General features: G+C 41.3%; 1 protein-coding gene across 1 annotated transcript; it reads right to left on the reverse strand.

Moving 5' to 3' along the window:
* Window positions 1-1,353: 1,353 nt before the first annotated feature.
* On the reverse strand, window positions 1,354-13,816 carry tgm2b (transglutaminase 2b). Its single transcript, XM_069679021.1, has 13 exons — window positions 13,740-13,816; window positions 10,566-10,745; window positions 8,664-8,882; window positions 7,212-7,330; window positions 6,582-6,710; window positions 6,241-6,418; window positions 5,945-6,077; window positions 5,108-5,211; window positions 4,776-5,015; window positions 3,099-3,374; window positions 2,855-3,015; window positions 2,507-2,643; window positions 1,354-1,861 (listed from the first exon to the last, which is right to left on the reverse strand). Exons 1-13 carry the CDS (start codon window positions 13,747-13,749, stop codon window positions 1,711-1,713), a joined length of 2,037 nt encoding a protein of 678 aa, XP_069535122.1. The 5' UTR covers window positions 13,750-13,816; the 3' UTR covers window positions 1,354-1,710.
* Window positions 13,817-15,148: the final 1,332 nt, after the last annotated feature.

The raw sequence follows: 15,148 nt of genomic DNA on the forward strand, positions 1-15,148 counted from the left end.
TAGACATCTGGTTAAAAAACACAGTTGGCTTCTGTGCAACATAACAAGATTATAGGTCAAAACCTAGTATGTGGCTGACCATATCAGGTCAATGTGCGCTTTTGTGTGCTACAAGGACTGTGCTTGTAGCCCAATGACAACGTGTTTGAAAGCAGGTGCGCGCTGCGGACCTAGGTGAGGACAGTGGACGAGCAGCCCCGCCTACTCCCCCGAGCAAAGCATCCAGAGCCGTATAGACAGAGAGTTGCGTCAATGGAGGTCCAATATGCTCCATGATCCGCCATTGCGATGTCGCAACTCTCTCTCTCTACGACTCTGAAAGTACCGTCACTCACTCACTCACTCAGTCACATACAGACCCATGTGTAGGGCTGACTCCGGCGGTCAGCCTGCTGCAGAGGCTCTCCATAGTTTTAAAACACCTGCAGTTACTGTTTTTGGCCAGAAGAGTGCGGCACTCTCACTGCAGGAAAATCAATATTGGCTTTATTTGCTAAGTATGTAGGCACATACAAGGAATTTGACTCTGGATTTTTTTGTGCTCTCAATGTACAGACACACTTACTAAACCGACATACTAAACAAGGACAGGTTAGACAAGGTAACACAGTCACTAAGGGACTTAAACTACTACACAGACCTAGACAGGAGACAATAGAGTAATGGTGCAGCAGAGAGTGCAAAGGTGCAGAGATGGTTGCGAATCAGGTTATGTACAAGAGGTAGATGGTTGTAGTATTTACAGAGAATGTGGATTGACCTTCTATGTAGCGATAATATATACATGATAAATGAATCACATTTGTATGCCATTCACATCATCATTTATGGTAGAAGAATATGTTTTAAAAGATTTTTGACCTTAGTACCAGAGGAAGAACAATTTCACACCCAACCACACAAGCAGGCGTTTCAAACGTGAAACAGGTGGGGGAAGAAGTAGACTTTTAGGAGGAGAACCGTTTGAAATGAATACCTTACGCCATGACTGTATCCATATGTACAGTGGAATGTGGTGAGTACTAGCACACTTCCTGAGGGTGGAGATGCTCTTTAGATTCTGCTACTGAAGCACACAGCTTTGACATGTGTCTCACTTAACTTCTTCTGTAAATAACACATTTATTGTTACTTGTTTGTGATCAGCGGATTACTTATTCACCATACCGCTGACAACAAAGTGAAACTGGCTAAAGCAAGGGGCATCTGGTGTGGTGTTTATGACGTTATGTGTCTAAACGCAAGACTGTCTCAATGCTTTGCATCTGTGCTCTCAGGCAAGGTCAAGGATTGTGTGAACACAAGCTGACTGGTTGAAACATAATGACACAATAATGAGACATAACTTTAACATAACTCTTTTAATTGCATCACTGAAAAAGTATTAAAAAAATAGTACATGGTACTTAAAATGCTAAATATAACTTGACTTCAAATTGAGAAGAAACAGTATATGTTCTGTGTAAAAGTTTTGCATGCTCCGATTTAATTAGCCTCAATGAGAACAAAGCGTTCTCAGGTCACATTGTATTAAACATTGGATGTGGCTCTGTAAAATGAACAGAAATGTACATGTAACTTTCAGCAATATTCACGTGTTTGGAGAAAAAAAAGCATTATTACTGTGTAGGTTTATATTTTAGATGGCTCGACAGTGTTAAAGAGAGAGTACATATACTGCCAGCTAATAGGCTCAAAAGGTGAAACACATTATTTTCCGATGATGACGTTTCTGTAGCCCTTAACGTGACACAACTTGTTGCTGTCGAAGTCCACCACCAGCTTCCTCAGCCCAGAGTGGGTGGGAGTGAAGTAGATCTTCACCTTGGCGTCCTGCCCTGGTTCCACTGAGGAGCCCACCCTGTCAGGTAAATATTTAGAATATTTACATTTGAGACAAACACTGAGAGGAATTTATCTCTCCTCTGATTGCATAAATATTAAGACAATTGATAACATAGGAATCAGTTTTGACTTTTTACGAAGAGAACGCAGATGGAGCTCGAAGAGTAGAGGCCAGAACGACCGGACCATGAACACACCACACAGATACAATAACAGACCCCCTGCTCCTTGCTTTACTCACTGAATGAAATTGAATTAATAAAGTAATAGAGTGATAATTGTCGAGCTATTACAAGCCACCTCACTGGTATTTTATCAGGATTATTATGATTACATCTTATGTCTTCTCTAGTGAAGCCCTGTCTTGGAGTTCTTCCTGAACCAGCTGACTCCTGTGCTGACTAAACAGGGCCACATGCAGCCAGACATCTGGACGCTGACCCAAAGCCAGGATAACAAATAATAAAATATTTTGATGCATATGTCAGAGTTTGGAAGTCGGACCGTTACACAAAATCAATCTGTTGTTGCAATGAAAACATATAACCTTTTTATTTACACTCTCTGAATGTGTCTTGTGTCAAAGTATCAAATTTAAGACTTGTCCTGTGTCGCTTTAAGAGTGTTAATTTCTAGCTGGATAAGAAGGGACTCATACAACCTCTCAGAGATGATGCGTCCCCCGGTGAGGTTGGCCCCCTCGATGCTGAAGCAGCAGTCCTCCAGCCGCTCGGGCAGAGGGTTTTGGAGGGTGATCTCTGCAGCCAGCTTCCGATTCTCCTTTGGTTCACCCAGGATCTGCAGGGAACAGACAATCTGGGTGTTACTCAATGATTTGACTTATACATGGTATAGTTTGTAGAGACTAACAAGGTTGAGATTTTTTGTTTTTGACAATACTGATACATTTTCCAGATTTGATTTGACTTTAAATGTGCATTTGCAGCCGATTATAAACTGTTACCTCTTTGTTAAGTCTATGTCACATGTTGCATGTCATTGTACTCACTCTGACTTTGATTTCAGGGTTGTCCAGCACAATGTTTCTCATTGCCAGCGTCGGCTCCCTGGTGCTGTAGTCCAACAACAGAGCTGCCAGACGGATTAAGTTGTCTTCAGTGAGCAGACCACCGTACTTAGAGTAGTTCAGCCGTAGTGGAACTCGCCTCTCTAGAAGAATGCATTACGATGTATTTAATATTGAACTGACAAAATGATTTATAACTACACACTAAAATGGGGGCTGGGCTCACCTGCACCAGGTGCGAGCTCAACATTGAGCAGATCTTTAAAACCACAGTTTTCTCCCAGGAGCCCAGTGTAGGACACGGCGCAGGACCCAAAATACAGACGACACTTCTTCTCACTCTGCGTGTTGTTCGTGACGACTGCAAACACGTCAAAGTCGCAGCCCTTCCTCATGTCTGATGTCACCTTGATGGCGAGGTGTAGGCCTTGATTCTGCTGCTGGTGGAGCAGTTTGTTTTGGTGGTTGGCCTTCTTGAAAGCTTCTCGCTCTTCATCTGAGCCTGGCAAATGGAAGGAGTAAAATCATACACTGCGATCTAACAAAAATAAATTGCTTGTTTCAGTAAAGGAGCATACACCTTACCATCTTAAACAACGGCAGCAAGAATTGACTTTAAAAACTGTATTTGACTGATATCACTTCCGGCACCGTTCCAGGCGGCAGCTTGCTGGTCGCTGCTCGTCGTCTTTTGTCTTTTATTTATTGTATTAGTACCATGTGCAGCATCAGGAGCAATACAATCTTTTCTTAATTATTGTGTACTATCATGCATCAGATATCATGCACTATCTTTAAAGTCATTCAAGTTCTTACTTCGTAATAACTGTCAACACTGCTGTCAGTTTAACAGCCACCATTACTCCCTGCCTACTTCTGTAAATAACTATTGTAATATTGTTTTTCTATCAGGCACTGTCACGTTTGCATTAACCCATACACTGTATATTTTATATTTTCGCATATATTTGAGTGGTTTTTTGCATCTCTCTCTGTATTTTTGGAGCTATCTGGCACTATAATTTCCTTCAGGAGTAATTAAGTTCTATCTAATCTTATCTCATCTGATCTTATTTCCTCAAACAGCAGCCGCCTGCCCAATAAAAGCAGGTCTCCATGACAACCAGAGGCGTGGATGACATGAACAAATAAAGGCTGGTCCCAAATACAGGCCAGGGAATAAAAAAAGGGTGGACATATATATGTACTCCCTTTGGTTATTATACTACTAGCATAGTATAATTTTTCATTGTTTTGTTGCACAATATATTATTATATTATATGCCGAGTGCCACAAGGTGGCAGTAGCTACATTTTAAGCGCCCTACAGTATTCAACAACACAAGCCTGGTTAAGGGATTCTGTCCACTGAAGGGCTGCTGAGCTTTTAATTTTAAATGGATACATTAAGTGTTATGTTTGCATAAACAGCGTAAAGTAAACTTTATTTATTTAATGTTTAATTGTATAGGGACATTATGCAGCAAGTAAACCGATGTCACACACTACAGCATTTATAGCCTGTAATAATTTGCAATGCCTAGATGGGCCTTTAAATACGTAAAGTCACCAACAAATACACAAGAGACAGTAAAAAACAGACTCGACAACAATCATACAGATATGACAATACATATTTAAAGGACAAAAAGAGGCATGGTACTAAAGACCTGGTACCTACAGTAAAGGGAAAAAATGCTGCGGTGACCACTTGAGGAAATACAGTACACTTAGAGTGAAACATATGCTGATAGAGAATGTAATTATTTACACAGCAAGTGAGCTTGTGTGACCTGCTGGTATGAGTTTGTCTATATTTAAGGTCATGTTTTATGGTGTGTTGTAATAACATTCACTATTTATGGTTCAGCTCTGGTGATGTCTCGTTGGGTTTGCGCTCTACCTTCGGGGTACTTGTACAGATGAGTGATGTCCTCTCTGGAATCGCTGCCCACGCTCTTTGTGCTGATCTTCTGGCCCACCACAGTAGTAGTCGTGACTTTCGACGTGCTGCCGTCTTTTTTCTTCATGGTGGTGAGGACATCGGCGTTGACCTCAGCGAAGACAAACGGGGCGTCGTACTTGAGCATGAGCTCGCCCTCCTTGATGGCTCTGACAGGGATCGGGCCACAGCAGTACACTCCTAAGGGAGGAGGAAAAAGCAGACATATTGATGAGAGATGTACTTTGGGGAGGATGCTCCTCATTGGTTCGTTTGTGCAGCGTATTTGTTACCTTCACTTTTCTCCTGAGGTGTTGGGTCACAGGCCTGCCAGCCGTTGAAATCAGATTTAAAGTCAGGCCTGGTCATCCAGCTCTCCACCCAGCAGTGGTAATTCCTGCAGATACATCAGCTTGATTCTTAATCTTGACAATAAAATTATCCCAGACTGGGAAATATTTAAATCTTTTTGAAAACATATTGATATATTTGAGGTTTAGGGTAGAAATAAAGATCTCAAAGTTTCCACATTAGGGAAATATGTGCTGTTCAAGGCAGATCTTCTCCTGTCTGGATTATGTGTGTAATTCCCTTTACATGTGCCTCAGTCAATCATCTCTAAATTGTTTACAGTTAGTTCAAAATGCAGCTGCCAGGTTATTAAATAGAACCAGTTGCAGCCTCATATCTCCCCGGTCCTTTCACCACTCCAGTGGCGTCTTGTTAATTTCAGAGTAAACTACAAGATCCATTTCTTCCATACAAGGCACTGCATGACCTCATCCCGAGTAACGTTTCCAACCCCTTTGTTCCATATTGCACGTCTCGTGGATCATCTCAAAGCCTTGTATCCATCCCACGCTCAAATTGCAAAACAAAAGGTGATTGTGCCTTTGCTGTTTGAGCCTCCACCCTCTGGAGTCACCTTACACAATCTATCAGATCTGCTGAATCTCCGGACTGCTTCAAAAGGCTTCTAAAAACTCCTCTGTATAGACGTCTTGTAACCCTGCGTCCCTGTCTTGTGTTTTGGTTTCTTTGTGGTTTCTGTTTCTTATTATGCTTTGTTTAAAGTCGTGATTTATTTGTTCTTTTGCGTTCTGATTTTGTTTATTTGATTTAAAACCTACCAGATCATCTCTCTGGATTGAATGAGGTCTCCGTTTTCATTGATGTAGCGTTCAATCACCAGGTTGTTGTTGGTGTCGTGGGCTGACAGGTAGTTGGTGATGACTCTGCAGGGAATGCCGAGGGCTCTGGAAACTAACAGGGTATAAAAATAACTTATGTGAGTACTGTGGTACTAAGAGAAAATGTGTATCATAACTCTGTGTTTACGTATATAGCGTTATGTTTTGTCTGTTAGGGACAAATCAAGTGTGTTTTCCAGTGATAGGCTACAAAGCTTCACTGCGTGCTATCTCACTTGAACAGGCCACTGCAGCAAACACCCAGCACTGTCCGTAGCGAACAGGCTGACAGGCTTGAGTGTCCCAGTTGCGCAGAATCTCCACGCTGCACTTCCAGAACATGGGGCTGACACCGCCTTCATAGCCATCTGTCCATTTTCCCAGCAGCACCCCTTTGTCGTCATTACAATTCACCTAAAAGGCAGAGAAAAGAGGAGTGAAACATCTGTTCGCTTCACAAATCCAAAAATGTCATAGTTGTTACGCACACACAAACCTCTCTATGCACATAACAAGCAGACAGTAAATCTTTTTAAACAGAAAGTGGGTGGAGAGACCAGAAACGAGCTCGACTTACCATGGCACTCAGCACTCTGGACACATAGATGGGATTTCTCCTTCCCGAGCAGTCTTTGCCGGGATTCTTCAGACATTTCGGATTCATATCCAAGATCCTCAGGCACACATCCAGGATCCCACTTTCAAACTGGACAGAAAGATTACCGCTAATTAGTTGTCAGTTAAAGCAACAGAGGTGGAAAAATAATCCAAAGTGTACTCCAAGGTTAAATGGAAACATTGCAGCAGAAACAGGTGCACAGACAAAGCGTGATTAGATGTATAGTTCTGCTAAGCTGTAAAGCTCAGCAGCTGCTTAAGTAATGCACTGCTAATGGCAGGCTAATCAAACGATATCAGATATCATAGAACATACCTCTCACTGTATCTGTCCACTGTCAGATATATATATCTCAGTTTAATTCAGTGTGAAATGTTCAGAATGTTCTGCGTGATTTACTGCGTGTTTGCAGTTATGTAAAACTTCATAAATCACTTGATAAGTGGATATTTTCCAGTTATCAGAGTAAGTTTAAATCAAACTCCTTCTCCACTCTGGACAGCGTTGCCTCCCCTGGTAGATTACAGTACGTGTGTGTGTGTGTGTTGGATGAGGCCGAGCTGACAGCGATAGTGTTGGTGTTGGTACCTGGCCAAAGTTCCAGGGAGTTGGTATGGGATGCTTGTAGCTGCCTCGAAAGATGATTCCATCCTGAGATAACACATACTCCGCCAAACTTTGCTCATTGTCCATGTACACTGCATCTCCTGTTTCCACGAGACACCACAAACAGTACAGTCAATGTCCTCATACATGTCCTACGTCGAACATGACTGCTATGGTGATTGTCCTAATTTCTTGGTAACAAATTTTCTCACCATGCAGGTGGTAGAGTTAGAGTAGAGTAGAGCAGCAATGTAATACAATTAGCTATTGCTTACCTTAAAGGAATGGTTTGTGATTTTGGAAAACTACACTGTAGCGTCAGAAGAATGTGCGCAACACATAAGCATCACGGCAGCATCTATTTAGCAATCTACACCCTCTGCGACTACAGCAAAGATGAGTCTCAAAGTTATCCAATGATAGTTGCGATTCCTGGCCATAAATAGGGGTGGCAGTGATTCTTAATTGTGCACAAATTCTGTCTTTATGTAGGATGTAGAAGTCAAATAGACTGAATCAATAGGATTAGTATACCCAGATGTTGAGGCCTATAAATAACTTCAAAAGGAAACTGAAATGAAATCGAAGTTGGCCAAAATGAAGAGATCACATCGTTTAACATGGATTCCTTGGCATGTATCTACATAGAAGTCAATGGCTTTCTATGCTTCACTGACGCACAGCAGCGGGGCAAAATAGACCTGACGCGTAAAACGAACAGAGCAGCAGAAAATGACTCGTGTATTACGCCCGCCTCCCGCACAGCATACGCGGCTGCTGGAGACCTCAGCATTGACTAACACTGGCACAGTTCTGTCCCGGCATGTGTGTCAAAAACACACTTCAAATGCATTGCCTGTGTAGATTCCCCATAAGACATGAAATCAACGCCACTCTCATATCTGACTCTGATCATTTTAAGCTACTAACACAGACTGGTTAGCTTAGCTTAGCATAAAGACTAGAAACAGCTTACCTTGCTTTGTTAAAAGGTACAAACATATGTTAACTAACACCTCCTAGTTCATTAACTACTATGTTATATGTAATTTGTTGGTAACCTGGCAACCTCCTGATGAGGACCTGAAGTGACTGCTCCTTGCCAAGAAACAATAGTAGAGATGCTGGTAGGAAAATGTTGTAACCTTCATAGAGAGGCAGGCTAGCTCTTTCCCTCTGGTTCCAGTCTTTATGCTAAACTAAGCTAACTGCAAAAGAAGCAAATAATCATGTTTCCCAAAATGCTTATATATTACCAAATAGTTATTACCCAAACTACAACCATTGTCCTATAAAATCTCTTCAGCACTGCTCCTGAAGAGCTCCTGTCACAGGCCCTGTCCTGAATGAAACATGATCATCAAAGCTTAACAGCTTAAGAACGCTACACAAGAGCCACGCCATGACAGCTTGACGTATGGTCTGTTTACCCACCTGGGCACCAGGGGTTAAAGAGCAGGATAAACTCAATCCGCCCTGATCGCCCCAGGGTCAGGGTGTAGCGGCCTATAGGTGCATCAGGGGCAGAGCAGACAGACAGGGCCACCATGTCCCCGGGGGGGCTGGTGACGGCGGCGCTCCAGCGGGAAGTGTCAATGTTTGCAGACAGACTGAAGGAGGCCCTTGTGCCGTACTTCTCGGAGGGTTGAGGACCTGCATGGAGAGGCGAAAATGGTGAGATTCCTATGTAGGGGAAGATTTTAGTGAAACATTTGTGTCTGGGGAACAAAAACTCCCAACTGTGTCTAAGTTTAGTTCAAACATCTCTGGAATCTCGTCTCATGCATCAGCAGTGCAACTGTGTAATGGCGTCTAATTATGACCAAAACTGATTCAGACTTAAGTCCCCATGAGAGACCTCAGTTCAGATGTGAACTATTGTAAATTACATAACTTTAGTCTGCAGTGTAAATTCCTTCACATCTCCCACCCAGCACAGAAAGCTAAACCAAGGTCAGCGGGTTCGATCCCTTCCTTCTCACTGGGTGGGATTAGGGGGCCTCCTCAAATCTATTAAAATATACTTGACTCTAAGAGGTTGATAAGGTTATCTATCATTATACACATGCTTTCCTGTTGGCGAGCAACATTTCCTGTTTAAACAGTTAGATATTAGTGCAAGAAACAGCTGTCTTATCATACTCCACATGAGAGGTTCAGACATATATGAACAGAGGAGACAACACAGATGTTTTTCTACACTTTTCTGAGGGCAAATACATTAGAGGACAGTGTCCCAGCCTCTCAACAATAACATTAAGTCCATTAACACCCAAGAAAAATAAGGGAGACGCTGAGTTTAACAATGGAAAACCCATCACCATATCATACACAGCTGCTGTAAGTGTGATCATTGTAAAATGTAGCATCAGTATCGCTTTCCAGTGAACAAAGGAAAATGACTTCCATTTCCTTTCCCACAATATTGCAGCTGCTTTCCCTTCTCATCTTTGAAGTCACAATAGGTAGCAAAGAAAGTAATGTCAGCAGAAACGCACAGTAGATTCCATAATGTTGACCCCTACTTCCTGATTGAGAGGAAAGAAGCCCAATATTTTTCTTAACCCTATGTTCTTCATAGGCTTGTGATGACACATTTTTCCGACTGTTTGACTGCAGTGCAAAGGTCAATTATGACAGAAATGGCATCGGCAGATATGTCATTTTTCTGCTTTTTCTGCTGCTATTTTCTGCCAAAAAACACCTTAATTATGCCTAAATGCTCGATGATTCCCTAAAAAAGGTAATGCTACGACATTAACTCGCTGCAAGTGTGCACACGCACTGCCTGCATCAAGCCTCCTCCATCCAAGCGTGAAGAAGGGTGCAAGATGTCTGCGGCAGTTTTTCAAAGTTTCCGAAACGGACAGCAAGGTTGATTTCATTGCATGTATTTGTTCTGTGCAACAGGTAAAATTTGCCCTACTTGTGGCTATTGTCAGGATTGTCTCAGGGAGAGCATCGTCCAAGCCCGTCTAAGTTTTATGAATATTACAGTTTTATTTGAAAGAAAATGTTACATACAAATAAATATGACATTTTGTACATAAGTTTAAATACTTTTCTTATATTGCCCAGTGAATGTGTACATTTTAAAAAGCACTGTATTATGTTATTTATGCATCTGCCAGTGGGCCGCTACAATATGAGTAGGCATGATATCACTTCCACCACAGGGGAGACTTGAATTAGGTGGAAAATATGAGCATATCGGATATCGGCAAAAAATCCAACATCATGCATCCCTACTCTGGTGAAGCTGCTTAGTTCTAAAAATTCTTCATAAAGGGAGTTTATAACCCCGTTAAGAGTAAAAAGGTAGGAAAGGATTAGCACCTGTTTCTGCAACACATTCAAGAGAGCTGAATCCTGGTTGGAAGTTTCCGGAGCGAAGGTAGAGGCTGACCGTGAATGGCTGTCCTCTCCTCACGATCAGACGATCTGCACCATTCAGATCGGTGCGGTGGTCCATGTTGTTGAACTCACACTGCAGGTTCCAGCGATCGATGTCCAGAGCTTCAAAGAGGACAGGACATGTAAGAAATACAGCTTTTAACTTAAAACATAACCCTATCAGAAGGGTGGCTATTACAGGTCTTTGATAAACACGATGTAGATGCAGAACAAACATCAAATTAAGGACTGATGGAGTGATTAAGTTACTACCCTTTAAGTATTTCACTGGGCCTGTATTCATTAAAATGTGAAGAACATACACATGTATTATTAGCACTCTAGATGTATTCTTGGTTCCTAATATAACTGTTTCAAATAACATAACATTGCCTTGTTAGAGTGCACCAGGAAACAGGGTATTTAAAAGAATGTACAAGGTCCAACAACTACAATGAACTTCTTTAATGGCAGACTTGTGGTGAATTAACCGGCAAACTGCGGTTAACTTCAGTCTGGATTTTCCATGTTGTGGCGATGAGCGTTGTGATTATGAGTGAACTGCTTTCCTAGCTTGTTACAGGACAGCTTTTATAATACAGTAACTTAATTTTCCTGAGTGATTAAAAATAAGTAACAAATGTTTGTAAAGGTTTATTTTTATACTATTTATTTACTTTTCTGTCTTAGAAGCCCTTACAAATTGGGTGGAATAAAACCGTGGCCTCCAGAGTCCTAACAGTAATATACAGTAAGTCTTGCTTCATAGGGTTTTCTGTAGGGAGTTAACAAGAGGTAAACACAGACAGAAAGTCACTCCCTGTGAAGTGTGCAAACACACAACCACTCCTTCTCTCCAGGGCAGGTTGTGACTAAAAGAATCCCACCCTCTGATTTCCTGTTTGCAGGAAAAGTTAGGGTCCCTCTTTACAATGCTTCCACAATCCTCCTGCTACCTCAAACTGTCTGGGCTGCTCCGTGACATGTCAGGAGGTTAACCTCTCCCAAACTATTCCTCCTTGGTGTGAAGAAAAGTCCTGGGAACAAGCATGAGGTGCTGGTGTCAAGGCTCGGCTAGACTTAGACAAGCAGAGACTTCCTGCTGTTTTACATGAAGTCCATGAGGGACCGTTCCTCTGGATTCCTCTGATCTTTTTTAAAGATGTGGACCATGGTTCGTTTCCTTAATTGAAGACATGTTAGTGTAACCAATTGGGGCAAATGCCTGAAAGATGATTACGCTACCTCATTGTGGGACAGCTGCAGATTGTAGTCAAGGGATTATGAGGGCTTTGCTGTTTGGTCTGTGGATACTCTCCAGTTATTTAGCTCACATTTAATCAGTGCAAAGATCAAATAAATATTAGAATTTTATTGGGACACAGATGCTATTTAAAAGTTTATTGAGGGACTGTCTGGAGAAAGAAATATCTCACTTCAGTCCCAGAAATTCCAAGATTTTTTTTTCACTTTATAAGTTTTATTAAACTCCCTATGCAAGTAAAAAGTCCAATAAAGTTAATCTTGAGCTTATGGTGTATGACCGCAATTATTAAGAAAATAACAACATATGGGTCTGTGACCCAAGCGACGACAAAAACACACCATGGGTGCAATGTGAGACTGATGTCATTATTTCGGCTGCAATTTGGGGGCCTCTTTGTGGCGACAAAAGTGACACAAAATAAAACTCATTTTGATTTTTCCCAAAGCGCGCTGCAAAAAAAATGTGTAGTTTAAGATGAAGTTATTATGATATGGCAGATGGTGTGCGTGTGTACTGTAAAGCCAACTTTGACTTGAAGCTTGCAGTTTGTTCTATAGTGTTCTATAACTTGAAGCGGCACAACTCCCTAATACACAGTGAATGGGCATGGATTCCTGAGCCCTGACCTTGCCTTCCTCACTAACCCCTACATACTGTGCACGCCTACGTCAGTCCAGCCCGCTGACCATGGCCCACACAGCAGAGGACTGTCTCTGTAAGAAGCAATGAAGAAAGCATGAGCCTTTTAAGGAAATCAAAATAAAATGTAGCTGTTTTCATGCGGGTAGTGGCCGGTTCAGTAAACACTATTCAAATCCTCGGAAAAATAAACATACAAACTCCCTTCAGAGGTGAAAGGAGTTCTCAGTCTGGAAGGGAACAACCCGTGCTGACTTCATTGCCTCATCGTTTAGACACTGAATTTCAACTAAAGGCTTTGTGTGCGTCAAACAAATAATATGCTGTTTATTCTACACGCAAATCAGTGTTAGGCTGATTCCAACAGATGTTTACTACTACTAACAATTTATGATGATTAAGATTAAATATACCAAAAGGCAAATACATTTCTTTAATAACATCACCCTAGTCTAGAACCTAATCCAACAGCCTTTCTCAGATAGTCTAGGTATGCTGCACATTTTCCTACACGCAGATCAACTACAATTATAACCTTTCAAGGTGATCCAAAGCAAACTTGGATATTTGACTTCTCTTCAAAGTTTTTAGTCTTCTAGAAGGACTTTTTTAAAGGGTGATGTGTGTGTACCTATAAAGGCAGCAGCAGTTTATTAGTGGAGGCTCCAGCTGCTTTCAGCTGGTATTAAACGTGTCAAAGGTCCCAAAGCAACAATCATCTTCTCAAACATGAGGGTGAGACATTTTTTAGATGCATTTGTCTTCAGATCTCTGGTGAGCGTGTGCCTGACGGAGTTACTCCTGCAGCACTGAGACCAGCGACATTATGATGGCATACCGGGCTGTGATAACACAGACTTCATGTCTACAGCTGAGCATGCTCAATAAGAAGTTTGCTTTTTCTGGTCATTAACTTGCCAGTGAGTGAGTAAAGAAACTGTACACACCGTCAAAATGCACACACAGTGAGTTACATTTTAAGTTACATTAACACCTAAAGCCCATATAAGGAAATGGTTGAAAACTTCAAAGCAAAAACTGCAAAATATGCCACAAAGAATCAACATGCATCCTATGCATGTTTAACCATTTAGCTAGTCGTAAAGCATTAGCAACTTTTCCTATTAAATAACAAATAGATTGCACTAATTATTCTAATAATTTGTTTAGTACAGGTCTAATTAAAAGAATAGAGTCAGGGTACAACTTACCTTGAGCCATGGCTGCTGCTGTGTTCTTCGTTTATACTGTTTTAAGTGAATCTCGCGCTCAGAGGAGAGTGTTGTACCACCCGGCAGAGTTATCTGGGTCTTATTTGTAGTCGTCCTCGTGCTAGTCAGTCTGATGATGGTGGGCGTGACGCGACCCTCCCCTAGCAGAACGCACCCCTTCTCGCGTGTGCCCACACGAACGTAAACGCGCGCACACCTAGATGTAGTCTACTGTACATCCTTCAGTGATTCAGTGTTGACAGACTGTACGTCAGAAAAGTGATGTATTACGTGGTTTCCAGAGAATAAAAAAGTGCCCTCTCTGAACTTGTGTAAAGAAGTTGAGCAGGAGGGCACTCTGTGCCTTATTTAATCGGCATTTAAGGTATAGAGTGAAGTATAATTTCTACATTAAGTCTTAAGAGAAGCTGTTGTTTTCATGAGACAATTATGAGATTAGTCAAAACAAAACATCCGGATCCTAGAAATCATGGGCAGGTTCATAACTGTCTTCTGTAAAATCATGCAGAATGGTTGAGTTTATAAATGTGGTTGAGCTATTGCAGTATTTTTCACAGATGTTTAGGGAGGTTAATGAAAAATAGTTAAAATATGAGGTTGGAAATGTTCTGTATTTTTTTAATCCTCAGCTAAATCACACAAAAAGTAAAACAATTAAAATGAAATAGAAAAATGTAATTTACCTGGTGCTGATGGAAGTCTTTTTCCTGTGTAGGCTATTTAAAGGCAGGAACTTTTACACCATAAACCTCAAAATGGTGTCACATTAATGACATGTTTTTTTCCCTCTAACATGAACATGTGAGCTGTTTTATTTAATTTGAGTCAATCTCACACACCATCCTGCTGCCATGAAATAGCATTTCTTAGCAGCTAAAAATTGTCCATAACAAATGCTCTCTTCACTCTGCTCGGAGTAACTTCTGCTATAAACTACAAGCCCCAACAGCTGTAGGAAATCACTTACCTCACACATTTATAAAGACTTACAAACAGCTGTTTAAATTAGTGAGTTTGGGGCTGAGAGTCACAGAAAGCACATGTAAGTACACAATTATAGAGAGACGGACGTACACAACGTTGGTTTTGTTTTTTTCAGCATTTGTTTACAATTAGAAAATATATATCACCGTGACCTTTAAGAAGGTCATGTCAGCAAATCAATCAATCAAATACCATGACAGTATGTTAGTGTTCTGTCTCATTGCTCTTTTTTCCCCCTATGTATTTCTTATATGCTTTGTACAGCACTTTGGTCAGCTGCTGCTGTTTTTAAATGTGCTTTAGAAATAAATTGACTTGACTTGATTATGTAAGCGTAAACTACTCTTTACGCCCCATTCTGGGCTACCACATACCGAATGCATCACAAAGAAGATCTGCATAGT

Source organism: Semicossyphus pulcher, unplaced genomic scaffold, assembly GCF_022749685.1.
Source record: "Semicossyphus pulcher isolate SPU_LCO1_2020_fin unplaced genomic scaffold, fSemPul1.0.p SCAF_3, whole genome shotgun sequence".
Lineage (NCBI taxonomy): Eukaryota > Metazoa > Chordata > Actinopteri > Labriformes > Labridae > Semicossyphus > Semicossyphus pulcher.